This window comes from Nomascus leucogenys, chromosome 4, assembly GCF_006542625.1.
Source record: "Nomascus leucogenys isolate Asia chromosome 4, Asia_NLE_v1, whole genome shotgun sequence".
Taxonomy (NCBI): Eukaryota; Metazoa; Chordata; class Mammalia; order Primates; family Hylobatidae; genus Nomascus; species Nomascus leucogenys.
Genome location: NC_044384.1, coordinates 82,766,533 through 82,778,982, shown reverse-complemented (window position 1 = coordinate 82,778,982; position 12,450 = coordinate 82,766,533). Strand labels below are relative to the sequence as shown.

At 40.9% G+C, this 12,450-nt stretch overlaps 1 protein-coding gene across 1 annotated transcript in view; it reads left to right on the top strand.

The window, feature by feature from the left end:
• Window positions 1-8,594, top strand: part of SLC22A25 (solute carrier family 22 member 25) — a 68,949-nt gene extending 60,355 nt beyond the window's left edge. The window contains exons 7-9 of the mRNA XM_003274121.3: window positions 6,203-6,417; window positions 7,827-7,935; window positions 8,387-8,594. Coding sequence (XP_003274169.2) covers window positions 6,203-6,417; window positions 7,827-7,935; window positions 8,387-8,594 — 532 coding nt within the window. The remainder of the gene's footprint in view (window positions 1-6,202; window positions 6,418-7,826; window positions 7,936-8,386) is intronic.
• Window positions 8,595-12,450: the final 3,856 nt, after the last annotated feature.

The following is a 12,450-nucleotide window of genomic DNA, read 5'->3' as shown; positions in this document are numbered from 1 at the left end:
TTTTTTTTCTTGTAAATTTGATTAGTTCCTTGTAGATTCCAGATATTAGAACCCTGTCAGATGTATAGATGGCAAAAATGTATCCCATTCTGTAGGTTGCCTGTTCACTCTGTTGATAGTTTCTTTTGCTGTGCAGAAGCTCTTTAGTTTAATTAGATCCCAGTTGTCAATTTTGGCTTTTGTTGCAATTGCTTTCGGTGTTTTAGTCCTGAAGTCTTTGCCCATGCCTATGTCCCAAATGGTATTGCCTAAGTTGTCTTCTAGGGTTTTTATGGTTTTAGGTATTACATTTAAGTCTTTTATCCATCTTGAGTTAATTTTTGTATAAGGTGTAAGGAAGGGGTCCAGTTTCAGTTTTCTGCATATGGCTAGCCAGTTTTCCCAGCACCATTTATTAAATAGGATATCCTTTCCCCATTGCTCATTTGTGTCAGGTTTGTCAAAGACCAGGTGGTAGTAGATGTGTGGTGTTATTTCTGTTCTGCTCCATTGGTCTATATATCTGATTTGGTACCAGTACCATGCAGTTTTGATTACTTTAGCCTTGTAGTATAGTTTGAAGTCAGGCAGTATGATGCCTCCAGCTTTGTTCTTTTTGCTTAGCATTGTCTTGGCTATACAAGCTTTTTTAAAATCCATATGAAATTTAAAGTAGTTTTTTCTAGTTCTGCAAAGAAAGTCAATGGTAGCTTGAGGAATAGCATTGAATCTATAAATTACTTTGGGCAGTATGGCCATTTTCATGATATTGATTCTTTTTATCCATGAGCATGGAATGTTTTTCCATTTGTTTGTGTCCTCTCTTATTTCCTTGCGCAGTGGTTTGTAGTTCTCCTTGAAGAGCTCCTTCACGTCCCTTGTAAGTTGTATTCCTAGGTATTTTATTTTCTTTGTAGCAATTGTGAATGGGAGTTCATTCATGATTTAGCTCTCTGTTTGTCTGTTGTTGATGAATAGGAATGCTTGTGATTTTTGCACATCGATTTTGTATCCTGAGACTTTGCTGAAGTTGCTTATCAGCTTAAGGGGTTTTGGGGCTGAGATGATGGAATTTTCTAAATATACAATCATGTCATCTGCAGAGACTATTTGACTTCTTCTCTTCCTATTTGAATACCCTTCATTTCCTTCTCTTGCCTGGTTACCCTGGCCAGAACTTCTAATACTATGTTGAATAGGAGTGGTGAGAGAGGGCATCCTTGTGCCAGTTTTCGAAGGGAACGCTTCCAGCTTTTGCCCATTTGGTATGATATTGGCTATGGGTTTGTCATAAATAGCTCTTATTATTTTGAGATATGTTCCATCTATACCTAGTTTATTGAGTAGTTTACCATGAAGGGGTGTTGAATTTGGTTGAAGGTCTTTTCTGCATCTGTTGAGATAATCATGTGGCTATTGTCATTGATTCTGTTTATGTGATGGATTATGTTTATTGATTTTTGTATGTTGGACCAGCCTTGCATCCCAGGGATAAAGCCTACTTAATCATGGTGGATAACCTGTTGATGTGCTGCTGGATTCAGTTTGCCAGTATTGTGCTGAGGATTTTTGCATCGATGTTCATCAGGGATATTGGCCTGAAATTTTCTTTTCTGGTTGTGTCTCTGCCAGGTTTTGGTATCAGGATAATGCTGGCCTCATAAAATATGTTAAGGAGGAGTCCCTCTTTTTCTATTATTTGGAGAATTTTCAGAAGGAATGGTTCCAACTCCTCTTTGCTGTCCAATTCTCCCTGGGAGAATTCAGGTGTGAATCCATCTGGTCCTAGGCTTTTTGAGTTGGTAGGCTATTATTTACTGCCTCAATTTCAGAACTTGTTGTTGGTCTATTCAGGGATTCAACTTCTTCCTGGTTTAGTCTTGGGAGGGTGTATATGTCCAGGAATTTATCCATTTCTTCTGGATTTTTAGTTTATTTGTGTAGAGGTGTTTATAGTATTCTCTGATGGTAGTTTGTATTTCTGTGGGATTAGCAGTGATATCCCCTATATCATTTTTTATTGTGTATATTTGATTCTTCTCTCTTTTCTTCTTTACTAGTCTTGCTAGCAGTCTATTTATTTTGTTGATCTTTTCAAAAAACTGGTTCCTGGATTCACTGATTTGTATGAGTGGTTTTTGTGTCTCTGTCTCCTTCCGTTCTGCTCTCATCTTAGTTATTTCTTGTCTTTGCCTAGCTTTTCAATTTGTTCACTCTTACTTCTCTAGTTCTTTTAATTGTGATGTTAGGGTGTCGATTTTAGATCTTTCCCGCTTTCTGATGTCGGCATTTAGTGCTGTAAAATCCGTCTTAATACTGCTTTTGCTGTGTCCCAGAGATTCTCCTACATTGTGTCTTTGTTCTCATTCGTTTCAAATAACTTCTTTATTTCTGTCTTTACTTCATTATTTACCCAGTAGTCATTCAGGAGCAGGTTGTTCAGTTTCCATGTAGTTGAGCGGTTTTGAGTGAGTTTCTTAATCCTGAGTTCTAATTTGATTGCACTGTGGTCTGAGAGACTTGTTTGTTATGATTTCTGTTCTTTTGCACTTGCTGAGGAGTGTTTTACTTCCAATTATGTGATCAATTTTAGAATAAGGGCGATGTGGTGCTAAGAAGAATGTATATTCTCTTGATTTGGGGTACAGAGTTCTGTAGATGTCTATTAGAGACCCGCTTGGTCCAGAGCTGGGTTCAAGTCCTGAATATCCTTGTTGATTTTCTGTCTAGTTGATCTGTCTAATATTGACAGTGGGATGTTAAAGTCTCCCACTATTATTGCGTGGGAATCTAAGCCTCTTTGTAGGTCTCTAATAAGTTGCTTTATGAATCTGGGTGCTCCTGTGTTGTGTGTGTATATATTTAGGATAGTTAGCTCTTCTTGTTGCATTGATTCCTTTACCATTATGTAATGCCCTTCTTTGTCTTCTTTGATATCTGTTGGCTTAAAGTTTGTTTTATCAGAGAATAGGATTGCAATCCCTGCTTTTTTTTTCTTTCTCTTTGCTTGGTAAATATTTCTTTATCCCTTTATTTTGAACCTATGTGTGTCTTTGCACATGAGATAGGTCTCCCGAATACAGCACACCAATGGGTCTTGACTCTATGCAATTTGCCAGTCTGTGTCTTTTAATTGGGGCATTTAGCCCATTTACATTTAAGGTTAACATTGTTATGTTTAATTTGATCCTGGCATCATGATGTTAGCTGCTTAGTTTGCACATTAGTTGATGCAGTTTCTACATAGCATCATTGGTCTTTATATTTTGGTATGTTTTTGCAGTGGTTGGTACCAGTATTTCCTTCCCATATTTAGTGCTTCCTTCAGGAGCTCTTGTAAGGCAGGCCTGCTGGTGACAAAATCCCTCAGCATTTGCTTGTCTGGAAAGAAGCTTATTTCTCCTTTGCTTATGAAGCTTAGTTTGGCTGTATATGAAATTCTGGGTTGAAAATTCTTGTATTTTAAGAATGTCGAATATTGGCATTCATTCTCTTCTGGCTTGTGGGGTTTCTGCAGAGAGATCCACTGTTAGTCTGATGGGCTTTCCTTTGTAGGTAACCTGACCTTCCTCTGTGGCTGCCCTTAACATTTTTTCCTTCATTTCAATCTTGGAGAATCTGACAATCATGTGTCTTGGTGTTGCTCTTCTCAAGGAGTATCTAAGTGGTGTTCTCTGTATATCCTGAAATTGTATGTTGGCCTGTCTTGCTAGGTTGGGGAAGTTCTCCTGTATAATGTCCTGACATGTGATTTCCAACTTGCTTTTATTCTCCTTGTCACTTTCAGGTACACCAATCCATCATAGATTTGGTCTTTTCACAGAGTCCCGTACTTCTTGGAGGCTCAGTTTGTTCCTTTTATTCTTTTTTCTCTAATCTTTCCTTCACAGTTTATTTCATTTAGTTGATCTTCAATCTCTCATATCCTTTTTTCCACTTGATTGATTCAGCTATTGATACTTGTGTATGTTTCATGAAGTTCTCGTGCTGTGTTTTTCAGCTCCATCACGTCATTTATGTTCTTCTCTAAACTGGTTAACTAGTTAGCGGTTCCTGCAACCTTCTATTAAGGTTCTTAGCTTCCTTGCATTGGGTTAGAACGTGCTTCTTTAGCTCAGGGGAGTTTGTTATTACCCACCTTCTGAAGCCTACTTCTGTCAATTTGTCAAGCTCATTCTCCATCCAATTTAGTGCCCTTCCTGGAGAGAAATGTCATCATTTGGAGGAGAAGACACATTCTGGTTTTGGGAATTTTCAGCATTTTTACCCTGGTTTTTCCTCATCTTTGTGGATTTATCTACCTTTGATCTTTGATGCTGATGGCCTTTGGATGGGGTTTTTGTGAGGGCATCCTTTTTGTTGATGTTGATGTTACTTCTTTCTGTTTGTTAGTTTTCTTTCTAACAGTCAGGTCCCTCTTCTGCAGGTCTGCTGGAGTTTGCCGGAGGTCCACTCCAGATCCTGTTTGCTTGGGTATCACCAGTGGAGGTTGCAGAACAGCAAAGATTCCTGCCTGCTCCTTCCTCTGGAAGCTTCATTTTAGAGGGGCACCTGCCTGATGCCAGCCAGAGCTCTCCTGTATGAAATGTCTGTTGACCCCTGCTGGGAAGCGTCTCCCAGTCAGGAGTCACAGGGTTTAGCGACCCACTTAAGGAGGCAGTCTATCCCTTAGCAGAGCTCAAGCACTGTGCTGAGAGATGCACTGCTCTCTTCAGAGCTGGCAAGCAAGAATGTTTAAGTCCACTGAAGCCACACCCACAGCCACCCCTTCCCCAAAGTGCTCTGTCCCAGGAGATGGGAGTTTTATCTATAAACCCTTGACTGGGGCTGCTGCCTTTCTTTCAGAGATGCCCTGCCCAGGGAGGAGGAATCTAGAGAGGCAGTCTGGCCACAGTTGCTTTGCAGCACTGCAGTGAGTTCCACACAGTTTGAACTTCCCAGTGGCTTCCTTAACACTGTGAGGGGAAAACTGCCTACACAAGCCTCAGTAATGGTGTACATTCCTCCCCTTACCAAGGTCAATCATCCCAGTTCGACCTCAGACTGCTGTGCTGGCAGTGAGAATTTCAAGCCAGTGGTTCTTAGCTTGCTGGGCTCCATGGGAGTGGGACCTGCTGAGCGAGACCACTTGGCTTTCTGGCATCAGCCCCCTTTCCAGGAGAGTGAACGGTTCTGTCTCACTGAGGTTCCAGGTCCCACTAGGGGAAAAAAAAAAACAAAACTGCAGCTAGCTCAGTGTCTCCCCAAACAGCCACCTGGTTTTGCACTTGAAACCCAGGGCCCTGGTGGCATAGGCACACAAGGGAATCTCCTGGTCTGCGTGTTGCAAAAACCGTGGGAAAAGCATAGTTTCTGGGCTGGATAGCACAGTCCCTATGGCTTCCTTGGGTAGGGAGGAAATTCCCTGGCCCTTTGGACTTCCTGGGTGAGGTGATGCCCCACCCTGCTTCAGCTCACCCTCCGTGGGCTGCACCCACTGTCTAACCAGTCCCAGTGAGATCAACCAGGTACCTCAGTTGGAAATGCAGAAATCACTCACCTTCTGCATTGCTCTCGCTGGGAGCTGCAGACCAGAGCTGTTCCTATTCGGCCATCTTGCCAGCTGTCTCTATAGACTGCCTCTTATTCCAAAAAATAAAACCATAATGAAGTTAGACGCCATTAAATATGCATAATATAAAAATAGGTTTTCTTATTCTAATCTAGATTTGCTACACAAGACCATCTACAGAATGAATGCCATGGATATACAATCTGTACCCAATAAGTTGTACATTTTAGTAAACATTCCTGATTGTAAGGGTGGCAAATGGAAATTTTGGCTTCTTAGATCTTTACTGTGAGTTTGACTGATATCAGTACATTTTTATTTTTAATTGTATATTTTCATTACTGTGAATTTTTTGCAGTGATTTTTGATGCCATGTGGCTAATTGGTTTTAGAATACTAATAAAATCCATTGTTTATAAAACAAATAAATAAACCCCATAGCACATCCTCCATAAAACATCTGTTATCCCTCAAGATAAAATTGTTACCACTATCATCTAACCATTATTTTATGATAACTTTAAAATATCAACTTGCAAGAAAATATTCCGCAAGACACACTCTGCCTTTTTACTTTAAAAAGTCCTTGGCTACCTGGGCCAATATTATTCTCGTTTGTAGGATTTAGTTTCCACAGATTATAATATGTGCCTTTTTCTGTGTTCACTGCAGATTTGCAAGTACCATCCCCTTTTGGGGCCTTACTTTGCACCTCCAGCATCTGGGAAACAATGTTTTCCTGTTGCAGACTCTCTTTGGTGCAGTCACCCTCCTGGCCAATTGTGTTGCACCTTGGGCACTGAATCACATGAGCCGTCGAGTAAGCCAGATGCTTCTCATGTTCCTACTGGCAATCTGCCTTCTGGTCATCATATTTGTGCCTCAAGGTGAGAAAAGTTCACAGGTAGAAGAAAGAAAATGCCTTTCCCTCTTTTCTCAGGGATTGCACTGGTCACACCTATCTGAAGCCAGAAGGAAAGGGAAAATCGAGTTCTCAGGATTCCCTGATAGAAATCTGGGGCTTTAGGACAGATTTTGCCACATGGAAGTTGCTGGGAAATGAGTCAAAGATGAGTAAGATTGGCTCGGATATATGGTTGTCTTCAGCACATTTGAGAAGTAGTAAAAAATTGGTGCCATTTATTCCTGATAGTTTCTCTAGGACAGCAATTTATCACTTGCCCTTTGGCCAATCATACTCTTAGTAAGTATTGAGGTGCTGGGCCTTTGTATCCCAATATGAGAACACAATACTGCTATTTCCTCTGTCTGGGCTCACTCTTACCACTACAGCTTCTGTGACAAAGTACTCCCTAATCCCTACATATCCACTGTGTGCCTTGCATTAGGTCACCATAACTGCAATCCTGGTTTAGGGGAGTTGTCTTGACTTCAAGGAAACAAAAGTCCTGTATCTTTATGTACAGAAATGTCCAGTAGGAAGGAGGCAATTGTCAGTTAAGACCTTCTTTTAGAATCTTAGAATTCATAAATTAAATGATCACATGCAATAAATGAGGGAACCAAAGTTGTCACCAGGCTTCACCTCACTCCCAGTCTAGTAGTGTACTGAAGAGAATACCAGGTTGGTGTGCTCCAGTTCTTCTCTTGAATGTCAGCAATGATACGAGTCTGCTGCAATGCAACAGAACCCACTCCAATGACACGAGGCAATTATGACATTTTTGTTTTAATTGGATAGAATCCTGCCTCTGAAACTTCCCTTCATTTGTTTCCAAAGTCTGATTCTTTTCTCCAATAAAGGTCCTTATTCTTCATCCTTGAAACATTAATACTGTCCAATTTGTCCTTTAACATAGGAACCCTGTCCTTTTATGACTGCCTTTTGCAAACATAGCCCCATGTCAATATTGTGTATATATCTGAGTTTTAAAATCTATGAGGACATGGATGAGTCTTACACTCCCTAGTATTGCCCACATGACACTCCTGTTTTCTGCAAGGAGGGCACAGGTGTTCCTGGACAGAATAAGTGAGACCAAAAAAAAAACTCTTTAGCTCTAATGTTCCCTTTTCTTCTATGGCGTACCCCTGATATATAGTGAGAATTGAAGCATCAACTCAGATCCTTTTATTCACTATTTAAGTCACAATATGTAGGCCAATCACATTTCTCAGCTATTAGCCACTGCACCTTCTTTGCCTCTATGCAGTTTTCCTACAGTACATTTCACCCCTGGAAACACCTCCAAAGCAGTCCTTTTCACTTCTACCTTGGGAGATGCTGATCCTTCAGCTCAGATTTCCTGAGGCCCTGTGGTCTTCCTTTCTCCAGAAATGCAGACCCTGCGTGTGGTTTTGGCAACCCTGGGTGTGGGAGCTGCTTCTCTTGCCATTACCTGTTCTGCTGCCCAAGAAAATGAACTAATTCCTTCCATAATCAGGTACGAAAGTTTATGTGTGCTCTGTCATTCTCAAAATGGACCTGTCTCAACAATTGACACTTAACAAGGGAAAAAAATCTAAGACAAGTTAGTTAAAAAACAATCAAATGTAATAGTCATAAAAACAACAAATTACAGCCCAAGTTTATATCAAGCTGACCTTGTTCCAGACACTGCATTAAGTCTTTTAATGCAGTATCCCACGTACCTTCTGAACCACCTGAAAGGTTGGTGCTAAGGAAAATAGCATTTTGTAAATGATAAAAATGTGTCTAATTCACTTGTGAATCTAAAATAAATTGCTAGCAAATAAAAGAAAATTTCAAAAGCAAGAGTCTGTTATCACCTCCATGTGTTTAAGTGCTCACCCATAATCACAGCAAAATGATAAATCACAAATTATATGTACGATTTTTAACAACTTTTCCTCTGTTGCTGTTTTTACTCCAAGGGGAAGAGCTACTGGAATCACTGGAACCTTTGCTAATATTGGGGGAGCCCTGGCTTCCCTCGTGATGATCCTAAGCATATATTCTCCACCCCTGCCCTGGATCATCTATGGGGTCTTCGCCATCCTCTCTGGCCTTGTTGTCCTCCTCCTTCCTGAAACCAGGAACCAGCCTCTTCTTGACAGCATCCAGGATGTGGAAAATGAGTGAGTAAATAGCCTAGCTGCCCCTCAGAGGAGCTCTCTGCTATAGGTCTGTGCTGAGGAAAGCAAAACACCATTTAGGGCTACCATCCCCCAAAAAGGCTTAGATCTGGGCTATTCCCATGTAGTCAGTGCCTTTGCCTTTGGTATATCCTCATCCCTTCCACAATGGCCTCATACATCCCCTAAGGCTCACGAGATCACACAGACCATCTCTGCCCAGCCTGTCCGGGAGGTTAATTTGTGGTGAAGAGACCAAAATTAGGTGACCTCTGCCCTTCCTGCCCTAGTATGACATGCACACTCTTGAAGGTAATTTACAAACATGCAGCGATCCAAACACCATCTTCTCATCCCTGGGGGGCCCTCAGCCCAGTGACCGTACCTGTTAGCTGTCCGGGATTGCCAGTGCTTACAGGCCTGACTCCCAGGACACTGAAGAATTTGTGAGAGACTGTATAGAAAATAAGAGCCCCTCCCACAGATGAGAAGTCCTTTTGTATCACATGTGAAATTCAGTCTATCTAATTTTCCTGGGGAAAAAAAAGTGTTGGAAAAGGGGAAAAGAAGTGATAAGTAAAGGGATTTTTTAAGCAATGAAGAATGAGAAAAAGTTCTAAAACTTTTCTGTGCTTCTCTTGCCTTTTCCAAAATCCCTTTGGTTAATGCCATGGTGTCCAAGTATGAGAGTAGAAGCTATTCAAGCTGCCTTCCCAGATCCTAGACTGGGAGCTTGGTTTTTTACTTCACAAGGTTTACACAAACACTCGGGGGCAGAGGCATGTTTTTTATTAAAGCTGGTGGGCAAAGAATCGGTATGTCCTAAAGAATGCAGGACTTGTATGTTTAGTCCATGTCTTTCATTTTTGTGCTTTTTTGTTTGTTGATTTCATTATATTTGCACCAGGAGAAGATGCTCCAGAAAAGCAGGGCAGGAAGATACCTGCAGCCAAGTGACACAGTTTTAAGGAATTCCAGGTGCTGACTGCTGATTAAACAGCAAGATTAAGGAAAAATCGAGACCATTTCTAGATACTACTAAAATTTAGAAAATAAATAAATAACAAGATACAATGGATAAATACATTCCACTTACAACTGTGATTCTAAATGATTAAATATAAAATATCTACAAATAATCATAAGAAGTTTGAAGAAAATCATAACACTTTAAAAGGAATCATAATAGAACATTTGTATAATTATATATACCTCGCATGTTTCTGGATATGAAGATTGAATAATATTTAAAACAATGATTCTTCCTCAATTATTTAATAGAGTAATTGCTTAAATAATTACAATGTAAAAAAATGAAAAAAATGGAAAAAGTCCATTTTCAAGCTGCATACTTTTACAAGAACATAAAAAATAGTTGCAAAACTGGATATCCATATGCAGAAGAATAAAACTAGAACTCTCTCACCATATACAAAAATCAAATCAAAATGCACTAAAAACTTGAATCTAAGACCTCAAACTATGAAACTGCTACAAGAAAACACTGGAGAAATTTTACAGTACATTAGACTGGCCAAAGATTTCTTGAGTAATACCTGACAAGTACAGGAAAACAAAGCAAATGTGGACAAATGGGATCACAGCAAGTTAAAAAGCTTCTGCACAGCAAAGGATACATTCAACAAAGTAAAGAGGCAACCCACAGAATGGGAGAAAATATTTGCAAACTACCCCTCTGACAAAGGACTAATCACCAGAATATATAAGGAGCTCAAACAACTCTATAGGAAAAATCAAATAATCTAATAAAAAAATGGGCAACGTAAATAGGTATTTCTCAAAAGAGGACATACAGATGTCAAACAGACATAGGAAATAGTGCTGAACATCATTGATCCTCAGAAAAATGCAAATCAAAACTACAATGAGATCTCATCTCACCCCAGTTAAAATGGCTGATATCAAAAAGACAGGCAAGAACAAATGCTGGTGAGAATGTGGAGAAAAGGGAACCCTCATACACTGTTGGTGGGAATGTAAATTAGTACAACTGCTATGGAGAACAGTTTGGAGATTCCCCAAAAAAATTAAAAATAGAGCTAACATTTGACCCAGCAATTCCACTGCATCATTGTATTAGTCCATTTTCAAGCTGCTGATAAAGACATACCTGAGACTGGATAATTTACAAAGGAAAGAGGTTTAATGGACTCACAGTTCCACATAGCTGGTGAAGCCTCACAATCCTGGTGGAGGGCAAAAGGCACGTCTTACATGGCAGCAGGCAAAAAGAGAATTTTTGCAGGGAATCTCCCTTTTATAAAACCATCAGATCATGTGAGACTTATTCACTATCATAGGAACAGCATGGGAAACACTCGCCCCCATGATTCAGTTACCTCCCACTGGATCCCTCCCATGATGCGTGGGAATCGTGGGAGCTACAATTCAAGATGAGATAAGTTAGGCGGACACAGTCAAACCATATCATTCTGCCCCTGGCCCCTCCCAACTCTCATGTCCTCACATTTCAAAACTAATCATGCCTTCCCAACAGTCCCCCAAAGTTTTAACTCATTTCAGAATTAACTCAGAAGTCTACAGTCCAAAGTCTCATCTGAGACAAGGCAAGTCCCTTCCACCTATGACCTTGTAAAATCAAAAGAAATTGGTTACTTCCTAGATACAATGGGGGTACAGGCATTGGAAAAATACATCCATTCCAAATGGGAGAAATTGACCAAAACAAAAGGATGAGGCTGTACCTAGATAAAAGGCACTGACTACATGGGAATCACCTTCCACCGTGATTGTGAGGCCTCACCAGCCACATGGAGCTGTGAGTCCATTAAACCTTTTTTCTTTATAAATTATCCAGTCTCAGGTATGTCTTTATCAGCAGCTTGAAAATGGACTAACAACTGTGCACTGGAACTGTTGGGTCAAATGTTAGCTTTACTTTTAATTCTTTTGAGAAACCTCCAAACTGTTCTCCATAGCAGTTATATGAAAGGCCCCATACAATTCCAAAATACAGCAGGGAAGTCCAATCTTAAAGCTCCAAAGTTATCTCCTTTGACTGCATGTCTCACATTCAGGTCACACTGATGCAAAAGGTGGGTTTCCATGGTCTTGGGCAGATCTGCTTCTGTGGCTTTGCAGGGTACAGCCTCCCTCCTGGCTGCTTTTGTGAGCTGGCATTGAGTGTCTGCAGCTTTTCCAGGCGTGCACTGCAAGCTGTCAATGCCTTTACCATTCTGGGGTCTGGAGGTTGAAGACTCTCTTCTCACAGCTCCACTAGGCAGTCTCCAGTGGAGACTCTGTGTATGGACTTCAACCCCACATCTTCCTTTCACACTGCCCAAGCAGAGGTTCTCCATGAGGACCCCACCCCTGCAGCAAACTTCTACCTGGGCATCCAGGCATTTCCATACATCCTCTGAACTCTAGGTGGAGGTTCCCAAACCTCAATTATTGACTTCTGTGCACCTGTAGGCTCAACACCATGTGGAAGCTGTCAAGGCTTGGGACTTGCACCCTCTGAAGCCACAGCCTGATCTGTACCTTGGCCCCTTTCAGCCATGGCTAGAGTGGCTGAGACACAGGGCACCAAGTCGCTAAGGCTGCACACAGCAGGGGCACCTGGACCTCCTAGGCCTCCAGGCCTGTGATAGGAGGGGCTGTCAAAAAGGTCTCTGACATGCCCTGGAGACATTTTCCCCATTGTCTTAGGGATTAAGCTTTGGTTCCTCATTACTTATGCAAATTTCTGCAGCAGGCTTGAGTTTCTCCTCAGAAAATGGGTTTTTCTTTTCTATCACATCATCAGGCTGCAAATTTTTCAAACTTTTATCCTCTCTTTCCCTTTTAAAACTGAATGCTTTTAACAGCACCCATCACAT